Here is a 26,403-nt window from a genome sequence, read left to right as displayed (position 1 = left end):
ACGTCTATTCATCGAACACGACGTGCTGACACTCTCAGGATTTCGCAATTTCGATATCGAATCAAAATCCGCTGAAGGATGGTATCATCAGATTTCGCGCAAATCGTTTAAATCCTGATGAAATTATAAAAAAGTAAAATCCAATTTGAACTTTTTTCTAAAAAAAATAACAAGACCAAAAATCGAGTAGTTTGCGTTATCTCTAACTCAGTAAAAGAAAAAAAACGGATTTCACTGAACCCGAACTGAATTAGTGAATTGTGAGCACACGTTAGTAGAGTGTAAGTGGGCTTACCTGCGAACCCGCTTATAGATAAAAATAATGCGTAATCCGCCGGTTTGACTAGTGGGTTAACTATAAAATTGACTTATAAATGACTTATAAATGAGTTTATAAATCGATCCACTTGTATATATTTAGATGCGGCAAATTAGACCGTGACAAAAAAAACCCATATAAACTATTATTTATATAAACTCGTGGGTCGGCCCGCTTGCACCCCTACACGGTGGTGAGCTCGTCACGGGGAGCACGGAAAACGTTCGTGACAGCCTCTCGTAGACCGACGCGATCCACGGCTTGGCGACGAACCCGACGCCACCCGCCGCCGCCGCCGGCGAGACCAGCTGCTGATCGTCGGCGTCGTCCCTAACCCCCGGCGCCCCCCTCGTCGTCAGCTCCAGCCCATCGTCGTCGTCGTGGTCGTGGTCGTCGTCCTCGTCCCCTCTGGCCAGCCCCCGCGGCACATGCGGCGGCGTCGAGACCGGCAGCTCCTCGTAGCAGCACCAGTCGCCGCCGTCGTCGGCGGCGGCGGCGTCCACGCGTAACGGCGGCACCGCCTGGTCGCCGGGCGGCCGGCAGCAGTACGCGCCGGCGGCGGCGCCGCGCCCGCGCGCGCAGCACAGCGCGAGATTTAGCGGCATCGAATCGAACGCGCGAGAGGCAGGCAATGGCAATCTCGTCGGGAAGGAGGAATCAGCAGAGAGAGGTCACCAGGAGATCGATCGCGCGTTTCGTTGGTGAGCACAGTTTCGGACTAAGTTTGATTGGATTTGGGAGAAAGAAGCGATGCAAGTTTTTGTAATGCGCGCGATTCGAATTTCGAAGTCAGGATATGGATGCAGTTTGATTTTGATTTGATTTGAGGTGCACCGGGGCGGCGAAGGATCGCTGGTAGGGTTGCAACTCCAACTCGGATTCTAATGAAACAACCCGAAACGTACACTGAAAAGCACGTTTCAGTACTCTAGTCTTTACACGGGTTATGGAGGACACCAGTGATCTCTCTTCTCTTGCTCTTCAAAAATACAAATTCACAAAATAAATGTTGTCAGTCCCCTTCTCTCTCTCTTCAAAACAAACAAATCCAATACGTTTCTTTCCCTTCAAATTTTCAAAACAAATTCAAAACAACAAATTCAATACATTTGTCTTTCTCTTTTTATTTTGACTCGAAAAAGGTAGAGAGGCAAGACCTTATGACCATTTTATTAATGGCGGATCAAAGATTATTTTGTCTTTCTCTTCAAAACAACAAATCCAATAAATTCGCGTTGTCAGACATGATCACATGAAGGACGATTCTATTTGAATGAGTAAAAAACCCCTAATTTATGATGTTTAAAACAGGTGATTCATATTTTCAGAGACAACTTGAGGTGAATGCTAGAGCAAATGCGAACTATGAACAGAAGTGCAGTTCTTTGGGCAGGCCATATTGAGCGTAAACATCTTGCAGAGAGCACACAAAAATACATCCTCATTGACAGTCCTTTTCTCTTCAAAGAAGAATCTTATCAAGTAAATAAAACCCACAGAACAACAAACCTAGCGTGTTTCCTTAAACTTATTAAACCCATCAGGTTTCAGGTAAAATAATAACAATCATTGTCCACGGCAGCCAGTGAAGTGGATACTCCTATGGAGGGAAGGTCTTCAGGCCAAGTTACATCATGCATAAACATCTTCCAGAAAAAGACATACAATATATCTCCTAGACTGAATCAGCAAACGATACAGAGGTTTGCTACCTAGCTCTAATTCTTTAGATGATGATCAAGACCTAATATTTCTATAATACTATCCAGTCTTGTGTCCAAGTTTGTCATAAGCTGCTATATTCTGTGGTTCACACTCTGGGCTGAAGAGTCGCACGAGCAATGCCGATGCTGAGCTCACAGAGATTGCTCCGCATGATGCCCACCTGAGACTCCTTGGAACTGTTATTCTTGGACCTACAAAAGAAACACAAGGTCAGTACTAACTACCATTGGCAAGATGGATAGAATATAGAACAGAATGAATCATGGAGAATTAAATGGATAAGAACAATGACCGTAGTGAAGGCGGCAGAGCACCCAGAAAGAAAGGGCACCGCCAACAGAGAAGACGCCAGCAGTCTGTCGCATCAACCGGGAGCAAGGCTTAGACTCTGGACGCATTACCTCCCCCTCTGACCATCCCAGTGCTCGCCGGAGTGCCATTGCTATCCTTGGCTTCTTTGGCTAGCTAGAGATTCTACTGTTCTGCTGGAGTTGATAACTGGTTCAGCTGATCAAACTTCAGGGGTTTCCAATTTCAACACCTCCTGGCTCCTAGAATACAATTATTTGTAACTACATTACATAGCATTCATTTTTTTTCTTTTAATAAAGAATAAGAGATTCCTTTCCTCTTTTAAGCCTTGCCATTAAGGCTATGCCATCCTAAGGTGCTACTGTAAAGAAATGCTCACAAGAAAACCTAACTCTTCTTTTGGAATTAGTTTTGGAATTTCAGTATCGACAGTCTGAGAGGATCAATGTACATAGACTTACGCACTGCACTGATTTCTCATCTATTAGAGTGTTACCCATCTAATAAACAGCACTTAATCATCTATTTGGCAAACACTTAATCAATTTATAATAAACAGCACAGACTAATACCCAAACTCCTGCAGTCCTGCTAGTTTCAAAGAAAAGAAAAAAATGTATTAAGTATAATTGTATTCCACTCTGACTCTTGTGTATACTGGCCTTCACAGACAACAGAAGGTCTGCTTGTCTACCCATGGACCTCCATCCCGGAGGATAAGACTTGAAAAAATCTATGGACCTGTTTGGTAGGGCTTCAAATCCTAAATTCTAGATCCTAGATGCAAATCCTCTAGGATCTGGAGGTGATTGAAAAAGCATTTGGCTAAATATTAGCTCTAGAAATCCTATGAGTAGAAGGAAATGGACAATGATAACCCTTGGTTATTCTTCTATTTACAATATTTTACGCTCAAATAGGTTTACAATATTTGTATGAGACTTTTGCATCAACACAACAATGCATTTGGAACAACAATATATGGGTGAATTATATAACGGATATAAGCAGAATTGGCCATAAATTCAATGTGTTTAACATTTGCAAGTACTAAACTACTCATTGACAATTGTTCAACATATCAGATATGATAAGAAATCTTACAATATGGTATTTTAGTGCCATTCTTCCTAAAAAAAATAGCTGGACCATTTTTTCTCTTCATGTTTCAGACTAAAAAAAAAATCAACAATATGGTATTTCAGTATTACTTATTGATAGTGGCAGAACCAGGATCTCTACACGCCTAGGGCTCAAAATGAAGGCTAAAACTATCCATGGCAATTCATACATTGAAGTACAGTACAAGTGCAGAAAAAAAAAAGCTAGACTGAGCATCAAAGGAGTGAGTTGCATTTTTGCAATACCAGAACCCTTCACCAGTGTAGCATTCAAAACCATAATTCAAAAGAAAGCAATAAAAACAGAAAGCTCCTCTGACTTCTGAAACACTATACTCTAACCAATTGTGTTTTTGGAACCATATGACTTCTGAAAGCTCGTCTTCACACCTTCTATTTTTGTTTGTGGATATTTATGATCAACTTGTTGACATGGACCGGCGGGCCTAGGATTTTAAGGTTGGGTATTCGAAATAGGAAGAGGTAAAACAAAATTCAACCCAAAGCCTAACATTTGATATCTATAATTTCATATAGTTCTAACTAATAGTTGTATAATATATAACTGATATAAGCAGAATTGGCCATAAATTTAATGTGCTTAACATATGGAAGTACTAAACTACTGATTGACAATCGTTCAACATATCAAATATGATAAAAAAAAATCTTACAATATGGTATTTAAGTACCATTTTTTTTCTAAAAATAGCGGGACCATTTTTCCTCTTCATGTTTCAGATTAAAAATAATAATCAACAATATGGTATTTCAGTGCTACTTATTGAGTTATTATTGTGATACTTTGTGAAAAATATATGCACTACAATCTACAGATTAAGTATATATCCACGAATCCATCAACATCACGCCATCACACCATGGTTAATGCACAAAATTAGGCAGCCATTCACTACAATAAACAAAGTACAGCTCTCTTGAGTTAAAATCTGGTGTATACTTGTCCAGTCTACAAAATTAGGCAACAAATTGGGTTCAAATTTTCTCTTATATGGACCGCTTAAGCAGTTCAACAGGCAGCAAGCTAACAAATGTGCGATTCAAACTTCACATTCAACGAATTGGAAAGTGAGGATTGGATGGCTTACCTCTGGCAATCGATTGAATCGAATCAGAACTACTCGGCGAGGCAGCTTGCCAAGGGCGGTGGGGGCGCGCCGCGCGCGGTGAGCAAGGGGAGATGGCCGACCGAGCGAGAGAACGTCGTCTGCAACCGGCCGAGGGCGATGCCTCGACGGCGTCTGTGCGCCGCCGCGCTCGCGTGTGACGCGCTTCTGCTTCTGTGCGATGGCGGCGCCGCGCGTTCGAGCGAGGCGGAAGGCACAGGAGGTGCCGAAGAGGTCTAGGGTTACTTGATTTTGGGCCTTCGTTTCGGCTATTGGGCCTGCAAAATGAGGAGATGAGGGAGGTGGAAGGAGGGAACCAGCCTGCCAGGCTTTTTTATGGGGCTTCTTTCTATCAATAGTTTCTTTTCTATATTTTCCCATATACATACGAAATATATATTTCCTCCGTCCCATAAAAAATCAACTAGTGCCGGATGTAACACATTCTAGTACAACGAATCTAGACATGTATCACATCCAATGCTAGATTCGTTTTTTTCTGAAAAGATGAAGTACCTCATATATGTATTTTTTATTCAAAAATCTAGGTATTCATCTAAATACCCTTGAATTGAGCTGAGCCCGCCCGAGGGTCCGACCCAACAATACTCCCTTCTAGCAGCATCCCTCCCGTCCGAGGGCCCGACCCAACAATACTCCCTTCTAGCAGCATCCCTAATGTTTACATCCAAATGTTCAATTGGTGTGCGAAGCCCGGTATCAGCAACAACAACATTTGGAGCAAGCGCAACATTATTTTGCCTATTGTTACTAGCACTGGTTCCTGCCGTTTCTAGGGTTGGGGTGGATTCATCGGTTTCTGTAGTTGGAGTGGACTCACTGGACTGGACTGGACTTGGTAGAATGATTTTTAAAGTTGTGCTCCTCTTCATCTAGCAAATCAAACCAATTTCTAAATGACTCACTGTTACCAAATACAAAACAAATCGAGGACACTGAACACTTGACCTGGATTTGGGGGCAAATGGGGAATCAACCTTTGAGAAGTGGCTGACAAAAGGGTCGTGCTTCCCGCTGACCCGCTGTCGTCGGCCTCGGCTCGCCGCCGATGTGCGCGCTACCGCCGCGACCGGATCCCTGCCGCCGCCGGTGTGCGCTGCGGCAATCGTTGATGTGCGAGAGCGTGAAAAGAAAAGGGAACAGGATGGGGCGGCGCTCGTGACACACGACACCAGAGGAGAGGGAAGAGAGAAGGTTGGGTTGTTTATTGGGCTGGGATGAACATAATACGTGTGAGGCTGGGCCACCGGGAAAATCTGAAAAAATGTATGGGAACTAGTCCACTAAAATTTGTGGAATAAGTCCACTTTGACTCCCTTAAGCGACACGAATCTAATCCGTGACCCTGAATCACAAAAGATATAATCTTGACTCCTAAACTGTTAAAACCGGTGCAAATTGACTCCCCCGCTGACGTGGCGTCTACGCGGCAGTGTTGACCTGGTTTGTCATTGACACGGGTGCTTATGTGGCGTTAGAATTAAAATCATACACGTGGAACCCATTTGTCATTCACACAGAAGAAAAAATTGTGGGGCCCACATGTCAGTCTATTCCTTCTTCCCTTCCTCCTTCCCTTTCTCTCCCTATCTCTCTCCCCCTTAGGTGAGTGGGGGCCGCCGCTGGCGGCAGCGATGGCATGCGGGGGCCAGAGTGGTGGCAACGGGCGAGAGGGCGGCGACAATAGGGGACATGACTGCATCCTCATCAGCGGCAGGAGAGCAGCGAGAGAGAAGGAATAGGCAGGAGAGGGGATGCGCGTGGCAGTGGAGCTCACCGTGAGCTCGAGGCCACCCTAGCGACCCTATTTTCTCGATCAGGCCATACCGCTGACCCTGCCTTCTCTGAGCTTGGCCAAGGGGTATGGGCTCCATGCATGAGCGGAGACGGGAAGGAGGAGAGGGGCGGTGTGGTGCCGCTATGGTCGTCGGCCGTCGCTCGGAGAAGGGGGTGCTCGATGAAGATAGGAGCTCAAGAAGGAGGAGCAAGTCAGCCGACTGTCGCTCGAGAAGGAGGTGCCGCTGCCAAGCTCCGCATCTCTCTTAGGTGGTGTTAACGCCAGAATTTGGTAAGCCCAAAGTCATCATCGGCTTAGAGTCACTATCGGCTTCAGAGTCCTGGAATCAGCCGATGGGAGTTATCAAGTCGTCAATAGTCGGATTCCTGCTAGATTCGGTTAAGGAAATTAATCTACTAAAGAAAGTTTATCCATAAGCGACCGAGTTCAAAGAGGATGCGGCATGACAGTTTATCTATTAATTAGGAATAGTTTGTTAGTTTCCTTTTATCTTTAGGAAAGTGTGTTTAGTATCTGATAAGGACTTTATGTTTTCCTTTTATCTTTAGGAAAGTTTCTTTCTTATCCTACAAGGACTAGTATCTACCCATGGGTATAAATATGTACACCCAGGGTCATTGTAATCATCTCCACGATCAATACAATTCGGCGCATCGCCACCTTTTACCTTTTTTACTTTATTTTATCGTCCGGCGGGACTTGGCACCTGACGCGTGGCTGCATTGGTGTTCAATCTCCGGCTAAGGGGTAAATCCAATATTCCGCCGGCCCAGGCAATTGTATCGTTTACGTCGGCGTTGTTCAAGGCTGCATTAGTACATTCGACCTCTTGGATTGCTCTGGTTTGGATGGTATATTTTCCTACCTATTTATCATATGTCTTTGTTAATCTAGTCTTAGCATATCAATTTAGCTCTATCGGCTGCTTCTCGTTTTAGGGTTTCTGCCATTATCGGCTAAATCGCGTTGCTAGATTAGATTAGCTTAGACATCTACCACCCTGAAAACTCAGTCATCGGCTTGATTGTCTAGATATTATGTTTCTTTTTATACTTAGTGTTGCATCAATTAAGTTTGATCTACTAAGTCATGCTTAGAACTATAATCTCTAGCCTGCTTCATGATTGCCAATAAGGGTTTCATCGGGATTTCAGCCGATGAGTTATCTGGACATTGCATTGGCTTACAAGGATTGCATACATATTGGATTTAGCCGATGGCAATAAAGATTTAATTGTTTAATCTAATCTTGTGGATTTTATGGCAACGGACCTCCAGCCGATGTATGCTTTAACCTTCGGATCAGTGCTTATTCTATCATATTGTTAGCCGATTGGTTTATACTAGATTATATTGTTGTTATACTATATTATCGTCAGTCGATTGCCTTTATATCATTATCTACATTAGACATATAGCCGATAGCTCAAAACCCTATCGCTATCGGCTGGCATTGGTTATCGGCTGGCATCGGCTATCGGCTGGAACTACTCCATCGGCTTGTCAGCCGATTGACTATTTGATCTACTGATTACATATCTTGTCAGTTGCAGAGTCAAACTGACTGGCACGCCCGCATCTCATCATATTTGGACCTTCACTGGAGCTAAGCAGATCTCCCAGGCTAGTGTGTTTTTTCGCATCAACAGGTGGTCGACGCCGAGCTTCGCTTTTGAGCCTCGGTCAGGTTGGGCGGTAGTGGAGGAGCTCCGACGAGCTCCATCTCTCCCAGATAGTCGACACCGTCCCACGCCTACGAGAGCTTCATCAGGACGACGATAGTAATAAGGAGCAGATGCCGGTGGGCCATGCCTGGTGAAGCGAGCCGCTGCCCGCCGTGTCGCCACCGGGGCAGCTACCGCCGGTCTCCTTTTCTTCTTCACGGCATGGGGGACAGCGAGGGAGCGCGAACAATGATGGCAATAGGATAGAACTCGGCGAGGGAGCTCCAGTGGACACCACCGGGGCAGCCACCGTCGGCGCTGATAGCCCCGCCGCGTCAAGCTCATTGGGGACGTCGCAGGGGGAACAAGACGAGAGACAGAGAGAGCTGGGTGAAGGGATAGAGTGACATGTGGGCCCCACCTGTCAGTGGGTTGCACAATTTTTTTTTGAATGACAAATAGGCCCTACATATTTTTTTAAAATTCTAATGTCATGTAAGCACCACGTCAACGCCACGTGGGACGAATATCAGGTCAACACCGCCATGTAACGTGCCACATCAGCAAAACCGTCGAGAGAGTCAAATTACACCGGTTTTAACAGTTTAGGGGGGGGGGGGGGTCAAGATATCTGGTTTTACGGTTCAGGGTCACGGATTAGATTCGGGACACTTTTAAGGAAGTCAGAGTGGTCTTATTCAAAATAATTTTCACGAGTGGGGCTCGAGCCCAAGCTGCCCTAGACCCAATTCCGCCCCTGCTTATTGAGTTATTATTGTGATACTTTATGAAAAACATATGCACTACAATCTACAATCTACAGAATAAGTATATATCCATGAACGCATGACCATCACGCCAAGAAAACTTAAGATAAGTTGAGGACTGGGTAAGTGAAAAAAAAAACAACAAATTTACAACAAAACATGTGTTTTCTTAAAAAAATGGAGAGCAAAAACCAAAAATGGTAAATATTATATAAGTTAATTTCAACTTTCAATTTCAAAAATAAAATGAATTTTGAAAACATGCAAATTTTTTAAAGAAAACTTAAGCATAAAGAAGATAAGTTGAGGACTGGGTAAATAAAAAAAAACAACTACTCAAATTTATGGAAGCCAAGAGTTTGAACCTTGAACGTGGAAGAAGCAGCAAAGCGGAGCCTCCACTAGGCTATACCCTCACATCTAAACAATAAAGTCTAGCTTTCTACTCCATCCGTCCCATAAAAAACCAATCTAATGCTGGACGTGACATATCCGTACTATAAATCTGAACGTATCTCTATCCAGATTCAGATTCATTGTATTAGATTATGTAATATCCAGTACCAGATTCGTTTAGGGAGTATAGTCACATATAAAAGTCAGCGCCATTAGATTTGATTATGTGGCAAAATCTGATGTTAGCGTTAATGCTGTAGCGCTGAAATATTTTTGGCGCTAAGCAGTCGGCTTATTTTTACAATTAATTTTTGATACGGTTATTATTGAAATAAATTTTTCAAAAGAGTCAAATTATCAAAATTGCAGCCAAAAATTTAATAAATTGACCATTTTAAATACTTATTTAAAAAATAATCCATACCAAAAACTAATGACAAAAATGAACCGTTAGCTGAACGCCAACATCTCAGTGCCACCTGGCTAAGTGGGTTGGAGGTAGCGCCAATGCGCGCTAACCCCTTATACACACTAATCAGTCAACAACGTATGGATCTACGCGCATATATGTATATGCCTATATGCTACCCGGGGCGGAGACAGGACTAGGGTTGGCTGCAGCCCTACTCCTGATCCTAAATATTCATTAAAATTCCATTTTAAAACTTCAAAACTAGAAGATAAAGATAAAATTATATACATTCAACTAATTGAGCCCTAGGTTTGAAAAAATTCTGGCTTCGCCACTATATGGTACTAATCACTCTATTACCCACCAAACTGAAAGAAAACATCGGCCAATGAACAAAATTAATGAAAAACAATGTTGCTATGTCAAGGATTCGAAACCCACATTATGTGCTGCATACAAGTCTAAGCATCACACCACCAAGCTACGTTCACATAACAAATTTGATGATACTTTTGTATTAATTACCTTGTACCCCAATCTACGTGGAATCATCTCCAAATATAGTGGCGCTGTGATGTTATAGCTTAGTATTATCGGGGTTGGCGCTGAATCGACGGTTTATTTTTGTCATTAATTTTTTATATGGGTTATTTTTCAAATAAGTTTTCTAAAAGGATAAATTTATCAAAATTTCGGCTGGAGGTGACTAATTTGTCTTCGACCCGACCTAGTCGGAGAGATTAAAGGGGACCGCGAAATGGAGCCACCACAGCGCTCCGGGGCTTTTTTGGCTGGCGTGTTCGCTTCCGGTGATATCCACGTCGCCCGGCGCTGGAGGTGGCGTTTTGCAAAAAAGTCCTCTATCTATATAATAATAGCTATTAGATCCCTCATTGTATGGCCAAGACCAGCGCGATTCTAAATATAGGGCCGCGGTCTAAGAAAAAAGAAAGTCATGGGTTTTTTCGAAAAAGAAAACATCCCTATCCCTTCCCTTCGCTGAAATCGGCGCTAGAGGTGGCGTTTTGCAAAAAAATCCTCTATCTATATAATAATAACTGTTAGATCCCTCATTGTATGGTCAAGACCAGCGCGAAGGAGGTAAGATTCTAAATATAGGGCCGTGCTCTGAAAAAAAAGAAAGCCATGGGTTTTTTTCGCAAAAATAAAACATCCCTATCCCCTCCCTTCGCCGAAATCCTAGCCGTCACTGTTCACCCTTCCTCGCTTCTCCTCGCCGCAATCGTCTTCCGCGGGTGGCATCGCTCACGCTGTCCCCCGCCCATCTCCGCCTTTCTTCCTCCGCCCATCCCCGCCGCCGTCACCCAGCCACCTTTTCCCTCCTTTCTTCCTCCATGATTACAGTCGACCAGGTGATTGGACGGTGCGGCGCCAAATCAATGGTGTGGGGGATCGATGTTCTGGTCTTGATTCCTTTTCTCTCTTATCTTCCCTCCTTTCTTGCTTATGGCATGCCAAATCGATGGTGTGGGGATCGATCGATGTTCTGGTCTCGATTTGCTGGTTCCCCTTCTGTTCAAGCTCGAGTCTTTGCCATCATGCGGCACCAAGCTCCGCCGTTCTGCGCCGCCAGCGCTGTTTGCCGATTACAGATATGATGATATTGGTTGGCTTCCCATATTCACTTTTGGTAAGTTAATCCACAGACAGTTCCTTCCTATGTTCTTCGCTTGCAAAGAATGGGCTGCCTACGAAAAAACAAATTTGTGATTCCTATGTTTTCCCCTGGTTGTGTTTGCATTTATCCGGAACAATGCTAATTCTGATTTGTGATGGTTAGATTTTGCTTTAGTTGTGTTTGTATATAGCCCGAACAAACAGATCCGAGGTGTTTGTTTCCCCAGTGTTTTCCCTGCCGAGACAACAGCTCTGCCATAGTTGCACAGATGCAAGTTCATTGCCTCTTTGGAATTTAGGTCAGGCTAAGCAGAATTAGGCCTGCTGGGATTTTTTTTGTTAGCCGACAACACCTCAGCCATAACTGCACGGATGCAAACTGTTAGATTACATGACCCCTTTAGAATTCAGGCCAGGCTAACCAGAACTAGGCCAACATAGAAAATTTTTCGTTGATATTTGGATTTTATTTAACACCCGCATGAGAATATGGAAAGTTCTCTACTTTTTTTAAGTTTGGGACTAGGTACCATGTCCTAGATATCGAATAAGAGATTACTCTGAAAAATTTTCTTCATAAACTGGTGTGAATGGGGGAGCATCAGTCATTGGATTATACCTGATAATTTAGATGTACGTTGTCTTCCTATGGCTTTTCATCTAATGTATATGATTTATTATTCAATGGAAAGGTACTGTTATACATGCAGATAGGTTGCCCCTTTCTTTGGAGGGTGGTAGGTACAGTCCTATTATAAATAACAAATGTGAATTCTTCTTTTATCTTATTCATGTAAAAAGGATTGGTTCCCTCCATGTATGGTGCTCATGTATGTCAGAGCTATATGCCATGTTTCTTGCTATCTAGCAACCTCCTTTTGAAATTTAGGCTAACAGGAGAAAGTAGGGCTGTCAGTTTTTTTGTTTAACGGCTTTTCCAACATATTCAGATGCAAAGACATTTCAGTGCCTTTTAAGAGATTACCAACAGACTGAGATGACTATTTCAAAGCAGGACATGCAACAGCGATGTTCACGCATGGAACAGCTTTTAGTAGGGAAATTTGAGGGTGTCTACCCTTTATACCTGAACAACATTATTTTCACAGCGAGTAGGTGTAAAAAGGGATTTGTAATATATGGACTTATGTCTGCCATTTCCGGTGTGTTGTCTGCACTAATCTGCATGTCGCATAAAACGCACGCACGCACCAGTTTCCAAGATTGCAATTTTGCAAGCAAATAGAATCAGAAACCTGGTGCACGCGAATTCTTAGAATCCCCAGAGCGCGATTGAAGGACATGTATCTGAAATATTAAAGAGAACCACAAAATTTGCTAAATTGTTGCATACACGTAGCCCTTCACATTTCTATGAGACCATATTGGACGGTTAATGTTTGAGAGAGTCTGGTTTAGAATAGGCATTGGATAAGGCTAGCTTCATAACGTGTTTTAAGAGGGCGATCAGGGCAAGGTTTAGGGCATGAATCAGAACATTTAAGAAACTACAGTACCGTACCTTACTTTTATCTGTAAAGTTGCTCTTTTTAATATTTAAATAATTGGCAGGTTGGAGACATCACCAGGTTTGTTGTGCTCTATATGGTCTGTGCTGTGCTCCCCTCTGTGCCTGGTTCGCTGTGGGGATGTGCGTGGGTGCCTGTCTACCAACGGAGCTGACGCTCGATGGCCCACCTGGTAGTCACTTTGGTCCATGGTGCGCCGGTGCTAGGTAGTTTCTTCCCTGCCTGACAGGCTTTCCTTTTGGTACACCGCCCACTTTTACTCAGGACAATGCACTGTCTCTCTGTGTGAGACACGTCTATTCGTGGTTCTCCTACCAACGTGGTGCACCATGGTCCCCCATCACACAGGTGCTTTCCTATATGCGTGTTCCGTGCGCTAGGAGCACGTTCACCTAACACCATTGAAAGTAGCTGAGAAATTATCCGCTGGTTAATACCACAAAAATCCTGATGCACATGCATCTATTCGTTGCAGTCAGCGACAGGTGGGGTCAATTTCGTGTGCTTCCCCACCTGCCATACACTATGCCCATCCGGGAGGTTATAGCTGTATGATGCCATGTTTTTTTGTGAGCGCCGCGCGCTACGCCACCGCGTGAGGCACCATCAAATCGACGTCCATACACACCGTACCGGCGTGCGCGCGAGCACCGATGCCCACGTCATGGTCTTAGCCTTTCCTTCTCCTCTTCATACCCGGTTCGTTAGTTCTGCTCGAGGCTGTTGCTGGTTCGGTTCGCTGGTGTGCTTTGCTCCCGTTTTGCCCCTTTTCGCTGTTGCGCACATGGCGAGCACCAGGTGATATGCTGCCCCATATGTCTTTCGTTCTCCCTGACTGCTATTCTGAATGTGTATGCGTGTGCAGGGGACATTGTGGATACTGCGTCGACACTTAGGATTTGCCCCGCTCATCTAGGTATATTGCCTAACTCAAGCTTTGTGCTTCCTTATTGTCCTGGATCTTGATTGTTGTTTTTGCCTTCCAGTGTACGACTTTAGCTCCTCGACGCCCTGTTCATTTCGCTCGAAGGTCTTGGTGGGGTTCGCGCTGTAGGCCAGGACGCTCGGCCGAGGTGACTCTGCCCATTGGCTTCTTCGCTAGCCCATGTCTGCACGCGTTCCTCGATCCTACGAGGTATATATCCCTCCTTCTACGGCTTTGATGTTCATTTGTTCTTCTGCGTTTCTTTCCATTGCGCTTGGCCTTTATTTCGTGATTTTATTGTGGTTGGTTTGTTCTGTGCCTGCTCTATAGTTACTGACAGTATAATATATGTTATATATGGAAAAATGTGTCTCAGTGCCTTACCAGGCACTGCATATGGGCCCATACAACCATACTAGCTGCAGCTGCTTGCCTCTTTCTGATCTTTCCTTTTCTCACTTCAGTGCTTTTGCATAGTACTGCCTGATAGTGCTAGAACTGCTGTGCGTCTCTACACGCCCTTTGAAATATTTCTCTGCGATTCGCAGTGTTAGCTCTTTCTCCAAGATGGCGGCTGTGGGAGTTTCCTTTGTTTCTTTGTTGAATGCCGTCGCATGGCATTGTCGCCTGCCATCCGTCTCATACCTCTGGGAGCTAGATGGGAACGATGCTCTGCCATCCGATGAGAGTCCCAGCAAAACCGTAAGCAAGTTCTTTTGGATCGCTACATCTGATCAGCCTATTGTTTCCCATGAAATGGTTGCACATCAGGCTGTTAGATTTCTGCAGGCCAAGTATGGGTTCGCAGTCCACGACTACAACCTGCAGACTTTGCTTTCATACCGTCAAATAGCTGCCTCTGCAGTCGATGCAGCTCTTACGGCCTCGACGCACCTTGCTAGGTTTCGGGCGCGCTATGGTCCCATGGATCTGTCATGTGAGTGTATTCTGCGACAGTGCATTGCTCTGTGGTCCAATTTTGTTAAGGAAGACCACTTCTTCTATAGCACATATAGGCCATAGAAGTAGCTACTGCACCAAACAATTGTGTTTTAGGATACGCGTTTCGTAAAACTATGTGTAATAGTACCTTTTCTTCAGCGTATCTGTTTCTAATGGATGAGTCGTTGTTTGGATTTGTATGTGCGTGCCCATTTATATATTAAATGCTCCATGGTTTCTTACTGATGATTCTGCAGTTTTGGTATTTGGTTTGTGCCTGCCCCCCTTCCTGTCGAGCAACTTACCCAGTTTAGGATTTTCCCTATACACGATGTCGGGTAGCTCTTCCCAGCGTGTACAGCGGGCACGGGAAAGTCGAACGCGCCGACGTGCTTCTATAGGCCAGGGTTCGTGCTTCTTTGCATTGCTTAAAATGCTACCTACGATTTTTTCGGTGGGCCTCACCCAAAAAATGGTTTTCCCTTTTTAGGATTCTTGCAGGCTCCTGTGTTCAGCAATGTTAGCCCTACAGCCCCTAGGCTCACCACTGTCCTCCCAGGTCTATCAGGTTCTATACCGAGTGTGCCGAAACCTGCTCTCAGCTTGCCTACTATCTCGGATGTGGGTGTTGAGTCTCAGACCGGGTCGATTGGCAGCACGTCGTGTCCTGTGCATGACTCACAACCCGCTCCTAGCAGTAAGTTTACAATAATCTACATTCTACACCATAGTTCTCTCCAATGATGCTTATGTTTAGCTTTCCATGCTGCCGTTGGGTCTAGGAAAAAGAACACTCTTAGATGTGCCACGGCATGCCGCTACAGCAAATAGAGAACGACGCCGTTTGAAGAGAGCAGGAGGTGACTCGGGTCATTTGCTGCAGAAAATTCTGGATGGTAAACCTGCTGCACAGCCATTTTTTCTTTCTTCTTTTTTCCCCTTGGTACAAGTGTGTTGTTTGATAGCCGTCATGGCTTAATGAGGTCTCCTTGCTGTACTTTCAACTACATAGGTCCAGTGCCTACTCTTGATGATGTCCTGCCCTTGCCTAAGGACTATATTGCATCATTGAAAGGTCTGTTCAATGCTGATTAGTTCTTTTGGTACTTTTAGCTCCATCTATCTCCTTGCTTCGCACCTAACAAATATGCAGCGTTGTGCCCTGAGCGATCCTACTATGGTGGACCGTCGCATGAATGCCCTTATTGTGGTGCTGCCTTTTGGTACCAAGAAAGGGTCAAAAGAGATAGCGCTGTTACACAAAGAAGGATAGTGTACAACTTATGTTGCAGGGCTGGTAAGATCAGCCTGCCTGAGCTAAGGTTTCCACCTGCTATGTTAGCGAACCTTTTGCGATTTGATGGCGATAGACGGTCAAGGCGTTTCCTACGCCAAATTCGATCATACAACTCTCTTTTTGCGTTTACTTCCTTAGGAGCTGATGTAGACAAGTCGATTAATAATGGAACTGCACCATGTGTTTTCAAAATCAATGGTATTGTTCACCACCGGATTGGCAGCCTGCTACCACAGCAGGGTGCCCCGCCAAAGTTTGCTCAACTCTACATATACGATACTGAAAATGAGGTCAGCAATAGGATGCGTGTATTCGATAAAGAGAGCTCCACTGATGAACCTGACCCATTTATTGTTACAGAGTTAGGTGCTATGCTTGATGAACACAACGACCTTGTCAAATCCTTCCGCTTTGCTAGGAAACGTTTAAAAGATCATGGCGATGAAAAAATTGCGCTTAGGCTCCTTGGGTGCAACTCAAAAGATGAAGTGCAGTATAACCTACCAACAAGTGGTGAAATAGCGGGGATAATTGTTGGCGATTATTCAAACGATAAATACACATACGATGTTGTTGTCCAGTCCTGTGATAGTAGGCTAAGACGAGTATCAGCTTTGCATCCATCCTATATGGCGCTGCAATACCCTTTGCTTTTCCCCTATGGGGAACGAGGGTTCCACTTAGGTATAAAATATACTGATTTCCCGAGCATAACTGGAACATCACGACGCTATGTGACAATGCTTGAGTACTATCGGTACCGCCTACACTATAGACTAAATAAACCAAACCCATATACGTGTTGCGGTCGTCTTAGTGATTCTATATGTGTAGATATGTACTCGACTGTTGAGGGCTCGAGACTGAAGTTCATTGCTGACAATCAACCTGATTTGCGATCAGAATGTGTGCAGGGAATTGCGGATGCAATTGACCATGGTCTTGAATCTGGTGATTCTGTGGGCCAGAAATATGTATTGCCTTCCAGTTTTACTGGAGGCCGTCGTTACATGGTCCAAAATTACCAAGATGCAATGGCTGTTTGTCGTGTATTTGGTTCCCCTGACCTTTTTGTTACTTTCACGTGCAATTCAAAATGGCAAGAGATATACGATGCCCTCCTATTTGAACCAGGCCAGGTACCGAGCGATCGTTCCGACATGATTGTGCGAGTATTTAACATGAAAGTTAATGAATTCATCACTGATATTAGGGAGGGAAAAACTTTTGGCCCAGTCCTTGCAGGTAGGGGTCATGACTATGGTGTTTTGCAGCTAGATAGGTGTATTGTGGACTGTTTCTAACACTTAAAATCATTATGTAGTGTTATACACAGTGGAGTTCCAAAAACGTGGCCTACCGCACATTCACTGCCTTGTGTGGCTTGCAGCAAACACCACTGATTTCAATGCTGCTACTGTCGATGGTTTCAGTTCTGCTGAGATTCCCGACGTATTTACTGACCCTTTAGGTTATGCTTTGGTTGATGAGTTTATGATACATGGTCCTTGCGGTGAGAAAAATAAATCATGTGTGTGTATGAAAAACAATCAGTGCTCTAAACATTTCCCTAAGTCTTTCCAGGACGAGACAATTATGGATGAGTTTGGCTTCACTGTATATATGCGCCGAAACAATGGACGATATGTTGTTAAAAATGGAATTAAACTTGACAATAGATGGGTTGTCCCATACAACATGAAACTTCTGAAAAAATACCAAGCCCACATTAATGTTGAATGGTGCAATAAATCGAACATGATAAAATATCTTTTCAAATATGTAACGAAGGGATCTGATAGAACTAAAGTATATTTTGAAACTACTGGTAACACAGCAAACAAGCCAACCGACAGTAATGCAGCACCACGAAATGAGATAGACGAATACATCAATGCTAGATTTCTATCCACTTGTGAATCAATCTGGCGTACTCTAGAGTTTGATATCCATTATAGGGTTCCTGCTGTTGAGCGTTTGGCTGTGCACCTTCCAAACATGAATTTTGTGCGATATCAGAAAGGAACTGACCTCAAAAAATTACTTGAAAGCCCTGCTGCGAAAAAAAACCATGTTGACAGAATGGTTTGAAGCTAATAAAAAACATTCTAAGGCACGACACCTCACATACTGTGATTTCCCGAAAGAATGGACCTGGGACAACAGCGCACGCTGCTGGCGTCCATTAACACCGGTTGAAAAAATCGGTAGAATGTACTATATCAGCCCAGTTGCTGGAGAACTATACTACCTACGGATGTTGCTGATGATAGTAAAGGGTGTGATGTGCTTTGCCGATATAAGGACCTACGAGGGTGTTGTTTACCCAACTTTTAGACAAGCATGCGAGGCAAGAGGGCTTCTTGAGAACGATAACGAGTGGCACTTGCTCTTTGATGAGGCTATTGTGTCTGCGTCCTCCTACCAACTAAGGCAGCTGTTTGTAACCGTGGTAATGTTTTGTTCTATTGGAAATGTGCGATCTCTTTTCGATAAATATTGGACATACTTTACAGATGATATACAACACCGCGTTAGAAAAATGTTGTCAAACCCTTCTTATGTTATCCCCCATGACAGGCTTCTATCTCTTTTGATTAAAGAATTAAAATCTGTTTTTGCAAATAGCGGCGGTAATATAGACGATTACGACCTGCCACAGTCAACAGCACGCACAGATGACGATTCTGGGAATAGGATGGTCAGTGAAGAGTTAGCTCTTGATAGTGTTGCTCTTGCTGCCCATGCTGATTCCATCATACCGAAACTAAACTCGGACCAAAAAAGGGTATTTGACACAATAATGTGCCGTGTTAATGAATCGAAACCTGGTTTTTTCTTCGTTTATGGTCATGGTGGAACTGGTAAAACATTTTTATGTAATGCACTGATTTCTAAAGTAAGGTCCGAGAAAAAAATTGTCCTCGCAGTTGCTTCATCTGGGGTTGCTTCTCTCCTCTTGCCAAGAGGACGCACTGCCCATTCTAGGTTTAAAATCCCGATTGATATAAACGAAAATAGTTTATGCACTATCAAAAGAGGGACCATGCTTGCTGAACTTATTCAAAAAACATCACTAATCATATGGGATGAAGCTCCAATGACTCATAGGCGGTGCTTTGAGGCTCTAGATCGAACTTTACGAGACTTGCTTTCCGAACACGCTCCTTCCAACGGTTTGGTGCCCTTTGGTGGAAAGGTTGTTGTCCTAGGTGGCGATTTTAGGCAGATATTACCAGTTGTAAGGAAAGGCTCCCGTGCTTCTATAATCGATGCATCTATAACGAATTCTCCGCTTTGGAGTCATGCTGTTCTTCTAAAACTTACTGTCAATATGAGGCTCCTACAGTGTAATCTTGGTGAACAACAGCAGCAGGAGCTAGAAAAGTTTGCTCAGTGGGTCTTGGCGCTTGGTGATGGCAAGTTTCCTATGTAAAAAAGGAACGATGAATCTGAAGCAACCTGGATTGACATCCCTGATGATTTGTTGATAAAAACAACTGGTGATAAAATACATTCTATAGTAAACGAAGTATTCCCAGGTTTTGCATCTAAGTATACAGACCCTTCTTACCTAGCATCGTGTGCTATTGTATGCCCGAATAACTCAACTGTTGACGACATAAATGACCGAATGGTTGATATGGTACCTGGTGAGGTGAAGGAATACCTTAGTTGCGACACTATTTCAAAATCGTCTGAGCACATACCAGATTTTGATCTTCTGTACCCAACCGAATTCTTAAATTCAATTAGCGCCAACAATTTCCCAGCACATAAACTTGCGCTAAAAAAGGGTGTCACAGTGATGTTGCTACGAAACCTAAATCAATCAATGGGTTTATGCAATGGAACCAGGTTGTTAGCCCTTTCTCTTGGGCAACGACTCTTAGAATGTCAGATCTTGACTGGAACAAACATTGGAGATAGGGTGTTCATACCAAGAATAGCGCTTACAACTACGAGCCCTAAATGGCCTTTCACTCTTCAGAGGAGGCAATTCCCTGTGCGTGTATGCTATGCAATGACAATCAACAAAAGCCAGGGCCAAACCCTTAAAAGGGTTGGCGTATACCTTAAAAAAGCTGTCTTCACGCATGGACAGTTGTATGTTGCGGTGTCTAGATCGACTTCAAGAGACGGCCTTAGGATTCTTACTGAGGGTGATGATGAGGCATGTAGTTCCAAGACTAGAAATGTGGTGTACCATGAGGTGCTGCAAACAGTGGATCTGATGGTACATCATGTATTGCCCGATCTTATAGCTGTTACCCATGAATATCTTAAGTTCCAACAATCTAACACGCTGCTACGATTCTGTTCCGTAGGATGCTGATACCTAGCTGAAACTCGAGACTCCGATGCTTGCTGTTGTTTGATGTTCTGTCTGATTGTTTTCTTCATTTCTTCGTATCTTATTCACTGTGCCGCTATTGTTTTCATTTTGGGTCACGTTTTTTGTAAGTTTTCCTTGCTGTTTTGCTTTCGGTTTTTTTAAAACTACAGCAAACTGGCTACTGACAAATTCTTTGTTAATTTCCTTGCAGATGGGACACACCCTGCTCTCTGATCTCTCCCTTGGTGACGACAATGAGCGCATTTGTGTTCGGGTTTCGCGATTTTGGGCTTTCTGTGACCAAAAGGATGATGACAAGATTCTTCACTTTGGCTTGGTCCTGATTGATGAGAAGGTCAGATCTGTGCAACGATTACCTTGATTTGTTTAGTTCACACAAGGTGTTTTCTGACTTTGTTATTGCCACAGGGGACTAGCATTGCTGCTCAGATTTATCCCCCATGTGATGAGATATTCAGGCCAATCATCACTGAAGGCAAGGTGTACTACATTAAGTACTTCCGTGTGAGGAAGTGTAACAGGCAGTACAAACCAGTCGACAACTGCATGTCCATCTATTTCACAAGGTGGACTAAACTAGAGGAGCGTGTCGATCCACCAGCTGAGATTCCTTTGTATACTTACTCACTCTCACCATTTGGCGGTCTTCGCTCACGTGTCGGCAAGAAAGACTCATTCACAGGTAGTCTCACTTTACTGTTGCTAATGCATGCATAGTACTTCATGTTATGTTAATTGGCAAATGGCTGATATTGTTCCCTTTATTTGTCAAAATCAAAAAGATATCATTGGAATTATTACTCAGCTGTCGCCCGTGACTCCGCTTCAAGGCACCGTAAAGAGGAGTGTCTTCATCCGCAACACTGAGTTAGCCCCAACTCTTGCATACTAAAATAAAATAGATTCATCAGGACTAACTTAATCTTGATTTGTTTATATGGTTCCCTTTTATCTGAGCTAACCAATTACCAAAAGAGATACAACTTTCCCCTTATCTTCACAGAGATTCTTAATACAACCATCATACCTCTAACACAGCCAAAAGATACGCCAGATACATCTGGCCACCTGCATTTTGGTTTTCATGCATCTGTTACTGCCTATTTCCTATAGCAATGCAATCTTGAATGTGGCGCTTTGGGGGGAACGTGCAACAAGCTTTCCTGTCGATGAGGTGTTTGTTGCTGGTCAGAAAGAACCACAGATAGTAATCTTCGTTGGCACCCTTGTGAAGGGCTATGGTAATGAATATTCCAAATACTCAACCATGTTTCTACATCGTAGTTCCAATGGTTCCATGCTTAATAGAATATATGTTCTCTAGGCGATGTCTCTTTATCAGGTAACTCAGCCTGCAAGTGATACATTAACGCAGACACACCTGAGGTCATCTCTCTGAGAAACAGGTCTGTACTAAGGTTTCTATACAAAGTGCATATCGTTTTCTTAAATGTAGCTTGGCTTATATATACATACTAACACTGTCGTTATGTGTACAGCATCCAAGCAACCTATAGTCCTATAGAGTGGACTGATCTACCTCCTGCAGCACCTGCTTATAGCAATGCTGAGCCCAAGACGATTATCCAAATTAAGGATCTGAATCCTTTCGAATTCAAGGTACATTGTGTGATTTATACACTTTTGCTATCCAAATTCCCTAGAATGAGCTATAACCATTGTTTCATACCTCTTTTGTGCAGAAACATGAATTCTTGGTTACTGTTGTCATCAAGAAAATAGACATGGAGTACTCTTGGTGGTACACTGCATGTGATATATGCAGGAGAACAGCAAGGCCATATGGAAACACATACAAGTGCCAGAATGAGTCATGCCCTCCTCTTGTGGGAGCATCACCTAGGTCAGTAACATTGCTTTCCGGAACCACACTTATGTCAAACCAAAGAAGATAAGCCAGTTCTAACATTACTCTATGTTTGCAGGTTCAAGCTTAGCGTTGTGGCAGGTGATGACACAGCTGACGCTAAGTTCGTGCTCTTTGGCCGCCTAGCACAGCGTCTTATTGGTCGATCAGTGGAGATTCTGTTAGAGGGCAACGCTGCCGGCAAGGAGGCCATACCCAAGGAGATCACAAATTTGCTTGAGGAAAATTTCACCTGGAAAGTTGCTATTACCGAGAATACCATGTCTTCAGGCAATGTCTCATTCCAAGTGAATATGATTGTCGGAAACGGCAACAGCCAGAATCCTGCCATCCCACAATCTCCATCTGCATCTCAGGCATCCTCCATGGTACCTTCTCTAGCTCTATCACCAAGTGTAACACATGAACTCTCTGTTGGCCAGTCCACAGCAGCATTTGCTCCATCCATTGGATTCAGTGATCCGCCTGCCACTCCATCGGCTGGATTAAACAGTCCGTTGGTTGTTGGAGCCAAGGACAAAAATGATGATGTTGAATGCCAGTCCAAGACTCCAGTTCAGGTCCTTGACGAAGAAGATGAGGTTAGCCTGCTTAGCAAGCGTACCCAACCTTTTATTCCTGAGTCTTTCTGTGCTAAAACTTTCCTCGCTAATGATTTAGCTGATCCTATAGGATGATGACAATTTGCCCCTTTCCCAAATGGGTGGTCATTCTGCTACTAAGAAAACCACATCCAAGTCCCACAACAAAAGGTTACAGCTCTTCTCAGTCTTCCATGCTTTTAGTTAAAGTAGCCTAGCTTTGCTCTGTTTAGCTAACTATGGTTGCAAAACAGGGCAAGGCCATCTCCTGGCACTGGCACAGCTAAGAAGTTGTTCAAAGAAAGTGGTGACGATACCGCTGATGGCAGGTACTACAGATTCAGAGTGATTAGCATTGGCATTTGTTTTCTTATATGCAAAATGACAACTGATTGTTGCTAGATTATATAATTGACAAATTTTCATCTGCAATTCAGCGGCGAGAACAAGGCCTGATGCAGCAAAGGAATGTGTACGCTTTTGTTTTGCACAGTTGTATCAGACTCGGCATCGGTCTCATGCTCTGCTTGCATGGGTACCTTAACCAAGCTTCTTTAGAACCACTCTACAGTGTTTCGTTGGTTAATATTGTGCCATGCATTTACAAACTGTGCTATTTTGTCGCTCGCTATAGACCTTTGAGCATGGTTGTAGCTAGACGCTTCCTTTTGTAAAGACTTAACAGCGACCCTACGCATTATGTGGCTAGGATTCTATGTTATCATGCATAGCACATGATAAACACGAATGCTTGCTGCTGTACCCAGTATGATGTTACTTACGCAATAGTAGCTCTGTGTTTCGGGATACATATATATTCCAGCTCAGTGTGTATTTCGACTGTTGCTTGCTTTTAGCCTATTTCTACCTTCGATTCACAACCTGCGAGTATTGATTCGGTACGCATCGAGCAACTATTCACATACACTCTCACCGCATTCTATCCCAATCCAACAGCACACTGTGCAAGAATGCTCATGAGAAGGCATGTATCTAACTCCCAACCACCAGCCGTCCAGTCTAGGTGTGCCGCCCCATGCCACCTTGCCAGCACGTTTGCATGCAAGAAAAGGCTACACACCTACCTATTCCCTTCGAATAGACAGCACAGGGTGCTAGCACGGTACATCCTACACTTTCTCTTTATCCTCTTCCATGGTTAGCTTCTTTGCCTGCAGGACACACTGTTGCTGGGTAGAGCCCAAACATCGAACAAGAGCTGCGCTCTGAAGAAGCCTTTCAAGGGGAGAAAACAACCGCCGCTTCGTTCAGGTATTAGGCTCTGTTCTTTTGGTTGAGTTGGGAACCCATCCCTCCGGTACGAAAAACGAAGCAGTCCATTAGCACATAATTAATTAATTATTTGCTAATTTTTTTTCAAAAATGGATCAATATAATTTTTTTTAAGCAACTTTCGTATATAAACTTTTTGTAAAAAACACACCGTTTAGCAGTTTGAAAAGCGTGCGCGCGGAAAATGAGATGGGGGAGTTGGGAACTCCAGGAAACGAACAGAGCCTTAATCAACTTCGGAAACTCTTCTTCATGTGGCTTTATATGCATCAGTGCTATACATACTATGTTTAAAAAAACAAAGCGACAACAAACAGATTGGTTAAAACACCATTCATTTCCTCGCTGTTTATTTGCTATCTCACATTGTGAAATCTTTGCTGCCTATTGATTTCTGGATGGCTAGATCAAGGTTCAACGCTCTTTCCTGGGAAAAGGAGCAGCTGAGGATGGAGTTTGGCTATGGTGGTGAGCTCAGCGTAGCACAACCTCGGCGGCCTTCTTCCTACGGAACACAGCGACCATTGGTTGAGACAAAGTTCTCAGGGTGTGGAGAGATATCGCAGCTGCTTGCTGATGTCATCTATCAGCAGGGTGTTGTTGTGAAAGTCCTTGGAGCTGGTGATCCAAACAGCACAAGGATATCTGCTATGGTAAGTGCTGTGTGCAGGTGTGAAATTGATGATTTTGCTCTGCTACCCTTTCGTCCAAAGATGTATATTGTTCTATTCATGGATGCTGACAAGCAACAAGAAAGGGCTGAAATGGCCTGCAAAAAAAAAAATTCACGTTCAAGACAACTCGCCTCGAGTTTGAGCCTTTCAAGATGAATCTTCATAGTGTTACAAACCCACTGCGTCAAAGGGTTATACTTGCCCTTGAAGGAGTGCCGCCGGAATCATGGAATAAGCAGGCCATAACAGAGCTAATGGACAACAGTTGCATGGTTGAAGAGTTGTATGGAGAGCACCATATACATGACCTTTCTGTTTTCAAGCTAGCTGCCTGGACCACCGACTGTGACCTTATACCCAAGGCGATTAGATGGAACATTGAGACCAAACAGGGAGCACGAGCATCAGCCAATGTTAGCTGGAACCACAACGCAGCTCACTCTCTGATTCTGGTACACATGGAAAAACTATTCGACTACACCGACGAAGACAGTGGCAGTGATAGCGATGGTGAACTTCTTAGACAATATGAGCAGCAAAGGCCTTGCCTACCTGTTGTCAAGACATTTACCTGGGTATCCTGTCAAATTGACCTAGACAATGGACCAATTGAAGGTGGTCCACCGGCAATCCTCCCACGTCGTCTTCCTCTCGAATTTCGCAGGCATGGCCGTCAGTAGTCTTCCGCATGATTCCTTGCCTATTTATCTATGTTAGTTGTGATGCTTCCATGTATGCTGTTATAACATGATCTAAATTATGTATTGTCCTTCGCGAACAGTGTTCACATCCATTTCATGTATTTTTTTCCTGCTTAATCCATTATAGTTACTAATCACAAACTGAATGGTCTGAATGACAATGCTATAGCCAATGAAATGAGTAGGCTCTTCAGGTCTTTCTAATGCTTTCACAGATTCTTCTTATCAACTTCCTCCTTTTAAAGCACCGGTAGGGCGCCGCGAAGCGCGCCGCAAGTTCTAGTAGTAGTTAGCGTATACGACTAATACCATTACCATACATGGACAGATGGACTCCGAATCCGGCTTAACTGCAGTCGCGCGTACATATACAAGGCGGCAGAAGGAAACAATCGAATCGATCGAGTTAGGATTGACCGATGGCGTCCTCATCGGCGGCGGCGCCGCCGCTGGCGGAGGAGGACATGAAGCTGATGCGCATAGGGAGGACGATCTTCCGATCCCAGGATTTCTCCGGGACGTGCCGGAGGGACTCCTACTGCATCCGGTGCGGCGTCGCCTTCTGCTCCCACTGCTGCCGCTACCACCACCGCCACGCCGCCGTCTCGCGCTGGTACGACCCGCTGCTCCGCGTCGACCTCCACGGCGGCGGCCGGCCGGTGCTCCCCACGCGGACGGCGGACGGGCGGCACGCGCTCCCGCGCGGGGTCGCCGCATGCATGGCCGCCCAGGACTACACGTCCCGGCTGCCCCGGGACGCCTTCTGCCTCCCCTGCGGCGCCTCGTTCCGCGCCGACCTCTGCCCCCACCACGGCGCGCACGCCGACGCGGCCACCGGCGAGCCCCTCGCCGACGCCGTGCTGCGCGGCATCGAGGAGCACGGCGGCGGCGGCCGGCACTGCGTGCGCTGCACGGG

The 26,403-nt window shown here is 44.4% G+C and overlaps 3 protein-coding genes and 1 non-coding gene across 10 annotated transcripts; 3 read left to right on the top strand and 1 right to left on the bottom strand.

The window, feature by feature from the left end:
- Window positions 1-1,773: 1,773 nt before the first annotated feature.
- On the bottom strand, window positions 1,774-4,808 carry LOC4327100 (uncharacterized). The gene is made up of 3 exons (XM_015767235.3): window positions 4,587-4,808; window positions 2,337-2,595; window positions 1,774-2,235 (listed from the first exon to the last, which is right to left on the bottom strand). Exons 2-3 carry the CDS (start codon window positions 2,482-2,484, stop codon window positions 2,081-2,083), a joined length of 303 nt encoding a protein of 100 aa, XP_015622721.1. The 5' UTR covers window positions 2,485-2,595; window positions 4,587-4,808; the 3' UTR covers window positions 1,774-2,080.
- A 6,060-nt stretch (window positions 4,809-10,868) lies between these two features.
- On the top strand, window positions 10,869-20,907 carry LOC4327224 (uncharacterized). 5 transcript variants are annotated; one of them, XM_066306724.1, is made up of 13 exons: window positions 10,869-11,313; window positions 12,873-13,177; window positions 13,305-13,627; window positions 13,695-13,745; window positions 13,816-13,964; window positions 14,303-14,691; window positions 14,954-15,103; window positions 15,187-15,393; window positions 15,479-15,592; window positions 15,709-15,771; window positions 15,850-15,993; window positions 20,541-20,684; window positions 20,759-20,907. In XM_066306724.1, exons 6-12 carry the CDS (start codon window positions 14,322-14,324, stop codon window positions 20,561-20,563), a joined length of 1,071 nt encoding a protein of 356 aa, XP_066162821.1. In that variant the 5' UTR covers window positions 10,869-11,313; window positions 12,873-13,177; window positions 13,305-13,627; window positions 13,695-13,745; window positions 13,816-13,964; window positions 14,303-14,321; the 3' UTR covers window positions 20,564-20,684; window positions 20,759-20,907. The 5 variants fall into 5 exon arrangements, with proteins under 5 accessions (XP_066162821.1, XP_066162822.1, XP_066162823.1 ...); XM_066306725.1 differs by having other exon boundaries at window positions 12,873-13,627; window positions 14,303-14,456; window positions 14,544-14,691; XM_066306726.1 differs by lacking the exon at window positions 15,850-15,993.
- LOC107279559 (uncharacterized) lies at window positions 20,770-23,628 on the top strand. 3 transcript variants are annotated; one of them, XM_066306729.1, is made up of 10 exons: window positions 20,770-21,032; window positions 21,133-21,217; window positions 21,464-21,591; window positions 21,675-21,756; window positions 21,850-21,970; window positions 22,054-22,214; window positions 22,297-22,819; window positions 22,911-22,990; window positions 23,074-23,148; window positions 23,257-23,628. In XM_066306729.1, exons 6-10 carry the CDS (start codon window positions 22,096-22,098, stop codon window positions 23,273-23,275), a joined length of 816 nt encoding a protein of 271 aa, XP_066162826.1. In that variant the 5' UTR covers window positions 20,770-21,032; window positions 21,133-21,217; window positions 21,464-21,591; window positions 21,675-21,756; window positions 21,850-21,970; window positions 22,054-22,095; the 3' UTR covers window positions 23,276-23,628. The 3 variants fall into 3 exon arrangements, 2 of the variants coding, with proteins under 2 accessions (XP_066162826.1, XP_066162825.1); XM_066306728.1 differs by having other exon boundaries at window positions 20,879-21,032; window positions 21,133-21,591; XR_010738755.1 differs by having other exon boundaries at window positions 20,882-21,032; window positions 21,133-21,591; window positions 22,899-22,990.
- Window positions 23,629-23,993: 365 nt separating this feature from the next.
- On the top strand, window positions 23,994-25,566 carry LOC112938319 (uncharacterized). Its single transcript, XR_010738756.1, has 2 exons — window positions 23,994-24,091; window positions 24,519-25,566. It is a non-coding gene; the product is annotated as an uncharacterized protein (transcript).
- The last annotated feature ends 837 nt before the right edge of the window (window positions 25,567-26,403 follow it).

This window comes from Oryza sativa, chromosome 1 (genome assembly GCF_034140825.1).
Source record: "Oryza sativa Japonica Group chromosome 1, ASM3414082v1".
In the NCBI taxonomy this organism is placed as follows: domain Eukaryota; kingdom Viridiplantae; phylum Streptophyta; class Magnoliopsida; order Poales; family Poaceae; genus Oryza; species Oryza sativa.
This window is presented reverse-complemented; position numbering and strand designations above follow the sequence as displayed.